The sequence below is a fragment of the Rhagoletis zephyria genome, unplaced genomic scaffold (assembly GCF_001687245.7).
Source record: "Rhagoletis zephyria isolate East Lansing unplaced genomic scaffold, Rhagoletis_zephyria_1.1 Rzeph_scaffold_06660, whole genome shotgun sequence".
Classification (NCBI taxonomy): domain Eukaryota; kingdom Metazoa; phylum Arthropoda; class Insecta; order Diptera; family Tephritidae; genus Rhagoletis; species Rhagoletis zephyria.
In genome coordinates, this window is record NW_016163743.1 from 28,956 (window position 1) to 34,954 (window position 5,999).

A 5,999-nucleotide genomic window follows, 5' to 3' on the forward strand; every position below is an offset into this window, starting at 1 on the left:
AACAAGGTAAGAGAATATTTCAGAAGTGTAAAATTAAAAACAAAAAAAAAGTAAAAAAGCCTAAGTTCGGGCGAAGCTGAACATCAAATACCCGGCGAACATTTCCGAAAACTGGTATGTTCAGTTAGACTTAATGAGATAAAGTTTTATAGTTATAGTTTCTTTGTAAGAATTATTGTATCACTTTACTGTTATATGAAAAATGTGCATAATTTTAGTAGGATTTCAAAAAATTCCGTCTAGCTTTTATGTGTCAAGTACAATAATTGTGGCGAGTTTGGTACAAATTCGTGGAACGGTTGCCGTAATATACATATGTGGTCAGTCACAAGCGGGCGGTGACACGCCCATTTTCCAAAAATTTATTATAAACGTATTTCTTGCTAAAGTTTTTTGCAAATATCAATTTTGAATAAATTCGCTTCAGTGTTTACCGATTTATCCAAGATTTCCTATTTCTCTAAACTACCGTTGTATGGGATGTGGGCGTGGTTATTGTCCGATTTTATTTTATTTCTTTTTGCCGTTTTGTATGTTTTAACAGGACCAACAACTGTGCCAAGTTTATCAGAAATTGGTGATGAGGTTACCGTGATATGTATACATATTTAACCATAAAACGCCGGGGCTAGGCCCATTTTCCCAAAAGTCTATAATATTCTTATTTTTTGCGCAAATATCATTGTAAATATCAATTTTGAGTGAAAAAGCTTCTGTAGTTACGTTCAAAAGAAGTACACGTATCAAGTTTTGTTAAGATATCCTAAAATTTACTAGAGTTATCCTGCGCGCAGACGGACGGAGATTTTGGTGGTATTTTCAAATCTGTCTACATTGGTAAATATTTTAGCGGAAGTCTAAAAACATAATATATTTTGCAATTCCGGTGGAAAACCCCCACTTTTTTTTTGTGAGGCCCCCTAATGTAAGCATATTCTAGTTTTTATGGGAAGCTCTTAATCAGAGGCTAATATTTATATACATGGGTGTCTGCGAAGAAACGAATATCATACTCAATGGCGTTGCTTCTCGAACACTGCTGAATGTATGTATGTACATACGCATGGACATATGAACGTGTGAACACTTGAATTAATACACACAGTAGCATCTATAGTGTTTTTCGAAAGATTTTCACCCGAATATTGGTGTCAATAACCCTCAAGTTGCATTTTATCCACTCACTTCGCTTATACTATCAACGGCGGCTGCACTTTGGGAGACAAGAATATCCGAGAAATGGGCAATCTTTATGGGTAATTATAGGTTGAGTACACACACAGCCACTTACTAACTTCATCATTCGCCCCAACGTGAAGTGGAAAGCAGTGAAGTGCAAGTGGAAGCCTTAAAGAGCGATGTGAGGAATTAAAGGTATGTTAGCATAATTAAAAATTTAATCAATATATGATATGATGGCATAAATAAGTACATACATATATAGTATGTATGTACAGTAGAATTGCCCTTATTTGGAAAAGTGTCCAATTTCTCCGTCTCGCCCCAAGAAATATGCGAACAAATTAAAAAATTTTAGGCGAATTGGGAAAAATTTAAAGTGAAATTAAGATTTATTACACAGTGATGACGAAAATAACTTAACATAGCAGTAAGTTGGTGTTACAATGAATAAGTATGCAATTTAAAAAAGATATTCTATAGCAAAGTTCTTTTTAATACCGTTATTTTTTTGTATATGTAAAGCTTCTTTCTTGAAATTCTTCAATGAGATTCCAGTTCAGAAAATTTCTTTTCCAGTACTTTTGTTTCAAAATAATTATCCTTAACTGCGTGTATACAAACAATAAGAACAGATACTTCGAATCTAAAAATAACAATAAAATACCAAATTGTTTGTGTACTAATCTCCCACGCTACAAGGATCGCCTGAAGCTTATAGATTTGCTGAAACTTCAGAGTCGTAGATAGGTGTTTGGAGTTCTTTTTTTTAATTAAGCTAATGAACGGGATGGTCAGTAGTCCTTTCTTACTGAGTGAGATAAATTTTTGTATCTACTCCTACCTATTGTTAATCAAACTTTAAAATGCATCATGCTTTTCGGTGTTTATGGCAAGATTTCAACAAACATTTTGATTGCTTCGACACATCTGAATCTCTTTTTGTAATAAAGAAAACTTTGCTTAACAACTTAACTAAATAAAGTAATATCTTTAACCGGCGAACAGAAAAATTACACAATTTTTATGACTGCTTAGTACTCATTTGAAACAATTGTGATGGCTTCGTATATTTTCGAGGCCGCGTAAAAAAATTTAAGCATGGATCGGAAACTCCGCCTTTCCGACCACGCCCAACAGTTCGTCCACAGCGCGGAACGCAAACTCCACCTGCCTCACATACACAGTAATGACGGACAAATGAATATATATGATTAGTATACCCTGTAATATACATAATATATGTATATGTAAATATCTATGGAAGTGTAAGAAAAAATTTTCTATAGATAATAAATAATAAAAAAAAACAATAAGTAATGAAGAGTTCTTTACTATAATTTGCAACACAATATATTAAGTAATTATAAGAACAACTTTACATATGGGTATTTCCTGGGTTACGGACGCGACATTCGTACGACTTTAGAGTTAAATAAATCATACGAAAACTGAAGTCACTTGTAAAAAAATTTGCTGTTGTGTAGCTTTTATACCGTTCTATGGTTCACAAAAAACTAGGTGCGTNAAAACTCAGCGAATCGTGTAAGGATTTCCTTTATTAAACATTCTTTAAATAAAGTCTAATTATGGACCGTCACAACCAATTCATTTTTAATCAGAAGCAATTTGTTGTTGATTTAATTTTGAATTAAAATCTGGTAACGGACGCGACATGTCGGATGCGACAGATTTTCCCCCCATACAATATTTTTACTAGTAACACATACTAAATTTAATTTTTTATTTAATTTTTTTAGTTCTTCTCTCCACAGTTTCCCGTTTTCAAAACCTCTTTTCGCCATCTGAATACGAAATATAAAGTTATAAAGCCGTTTAAATTCATTTACTTGCATTTTTGGTTTACCTTTTTTGGGAAATGCCCATATGCGTTCAAACACGTTTTAGAATATCGGAATCATCAAATGAACGGACATCAGAAGGTATATATTTATTTAAAGTACATAAATATCAACTTTGTTTTGTACAACTTAAAATGTATTTGATGTTGAATTGTAATGCTAAATAATATAAACATACTAAAAGCGCGTGAATTGTAAATAGCACAAGCCCTTCTTTACATTTCAAGAAAGCATTGATTCAGGCACTTTTTCGGCCCTTCTTGGGTAAGCCTCGCTTCACTTAATAAGGCCTACCTAAATTATCTTAACAAAGACGCATATTCATAGTCTCACTTCCAATTAAAAACTAATTAAGTTCCAATTTAAAATTCTTTTTTATTTTTATTCGTAGTTGTATTTCGGACATAACTACGGCGACCATATTTATGCGAGCCGAATACGGGACAAAAAATAATTTTGCTAATTTTTTCCATAAAAGCTAACAGATCTTAACACCTTCTTAAATGATCTTAGATATATGTATTAGCCCTGAAACATCAATATTATAGAAACATCACAAATTGGTAGGATATATTTCTCGATATTTTTACTCCACAAAATTTTTTACAAGTTCCATTAAATTTTTGTACGATCAAGTGCAACGCATATTTTTCATACAAGTTAATATGCTCGACAATTTGTTGATAGGGAAGCAAATGAGCAGCACGTTGCACTTGCACTTTATTATACTCAATTTTAGAGAGGTACAAAACTGCAACCATTTTTTTTTTCTAAAGGTTCTGATTAAACACTTTGAAATTTTGATGAAAGTTTCCAGAATTAATTCTCATAGTTTTTGCACAAAGTCGGAAATTTGTATTTATACGGGTTTTGTCAGGAAAAGTTTTACTTAAAAAAAATAATAAACATTAAAAAAACAAAAGAAAAATTGCCGAACCTTGCTAAAATGTAGAATCCTAATTTATATTTTGTTCACTGTATGTGTTGCTCGATACGAAGCCAAGGCATTCAGATTTGAAAATAATAACTGTATATGGAGAATGTTACGATTATATTCCACATCATTTAAAATAAGTTCATAGACATGCAATTTTAATGAGCTTTTAAGGCATCGAAATACCGAACCCCGAATACGGGACAAATACAGGACATCAAAAGAAATACAGAACATTTGGCGTCCCGTATAAAATCAATTAATTACCAGGACGATTGNTCAATTAATTACCAGGACGATTGGTAAAAAAAAAATCATATTTTAAAAAACTGAAACCTCGCTTTATAATTTCCATTTGTACTGTCATCAGGTATGTAGCTTAAGAATAGAAATCGCTGCATCTTTTAGGCGCATCAATATTACATAGTTACATCTCGAGCTAATAAGAGTGAGGTAATAAAAAGAGGACTGTCCCGTATAATACAGAACGGATGGTCACCGTAGACATAACTGATGCAGGGGCTTGAAATAGTTGAATATGCGCCAATATCTACTATATGTAAGCTTTTGGTAAACGATACTGCACGTTATATTGGCCACACCCCGTTAAGGTTACAAAATCATTTTCCTATATTAGGCAAATGCATCTTGAGCCAACATTCGATTAAGGATAACTTTCAACATTCCAACCAGTTTACCATAAACACCAGTAAGACAAATAAAATATTCTACCATTCACTTACCTTGATTTTCATTACGTAATTGGATGGCACAAAACCAATATTGCCTTTCATGCTAACTACTTGCCACCAGTTTCTTTGGCGAGCAGAAGTCTGGTACAATATAAAGTATTCCGCCACCAGTTTCTTTGGCGAGCAGAAGTCTGGTACAATATAAAGTATTCTCCTTCATCGAAACTTATGGTTTTGGGATAGACCGCCTGGAAGTCATAAAGTGCTTTCAGCATTTCGATGCTTTCTGCATGGATGAACACGCGATTCCATGAAATGGAAACAACGAAAAAAGAAAAACAGGATGACATTAAATGGGGTAGGTATATAAACTTATTATTTAGGTTAATATTTATAAACACACAGTATTTAGGCAAATGTAGCAGCGATATGTAGATAAATACACACAATCGAATTAACAAAAGCACGTCAGCAGCAGAAGCTGCGCCTCAAGGCACTGAAGTCAATTGTCCCAATTTGAAGCTTCAAACACATTTGTTGGGGCTGCAAGCGGGAAGCGTGCAGAATGCATCAACAAGGCAGTGGAAAGCGTGAAACTGCCAAAAATGCGGATAATGCAATTGTCACCATCACAACCACATTAATTGTCAGTACTCATGCGACCCTCTTGCTGGATAGCTTTACACCATCTGCACCATTATTAGCTATGCTTTTATTCATTTTGTCGTTTTCTTATTTATTAAACACTTACCCATTTTCTAGCCAAGGACGTTAATTTGATGATTCTGTTTTTTTTTTTTACATTNATATATATATAATATTTTACTAAGTTTGAAATATTCTGCCTAGATTTTTGAGCAAAATAACTTTTCCAAATATCACACACAAACCGATATGAAGGCAAGCCCAGAATGCCAGAAATTTTACCCACCCATTTCGGTCCAAAAGGATGAAATTGGGAATCAAAATAGAGAAGAACAAATCAAAACAAAATGTCAAACTAGAATCGCTAGGGTGGCAATATACGATTTTCAGTGGAGGTAAATATTATACTACGTTTATAAAAGTCCGGCCCCAAGGATTTCCTATTATAACCAGTCTGTCTTATTATGAGTTTCATTTTCCGAAGAACGGGCTCGCGTTTGACTTTCGGTTTCCATCATGCCATGTATTTTGTTGTTGTTTGGTCTAGGTTCAGACAGAGAAACTTTTTTCGCGACAACTCGTTACTTGTGTGAGAGGGAGCGTCGAGGAAGGGGGAAGGGTACTCTCGTTCGTCTGAGCAATTCTAGTTGGCCGTTCACAGCTGACACCCAGATTTGTGTACAAAAG

At 33.9% G+C, this 5,999-nt stretch overlaps 1 protein-coding gene across 2 annotated transcripts in view; it reads right to left on the reverse strand.

Moving 5' to 3' along the window:
• The window catches only part of LOC108373398 (NCK-interacting protein with SH3 domain), a 15,207-nt gene extending 9,724 nt beyond the window's left edge, over window positions 1–5,483 (reverse strand). For both annotated transcript variants that reach the window (XM_017629270.1, XM_017629272.1), the window contains exons 1-3: window positions 5,419–5,483; window positions 4,881–4,953; window positions 4,719–4,830 (exon numbers count right to left, since the gene is read on the reverse strand). In XM_017629270.1, coding sequence (XP_017484759.1) covers window positions 4,719–4,830; window positions 4,881–4,953; window positions 5,419–5,422 — 189 coding nt within the window. In that variant the 5' untranslated portion in view covers window positions 5,423–5,483. The remainder of the gene's footprint in view (window positions 1–4,718; window positions 4,831–4,880; window positions 4,954–5,418) is intronic.
• Window positions 5,484–5,999: the final 516 nt, after the last annotated feature.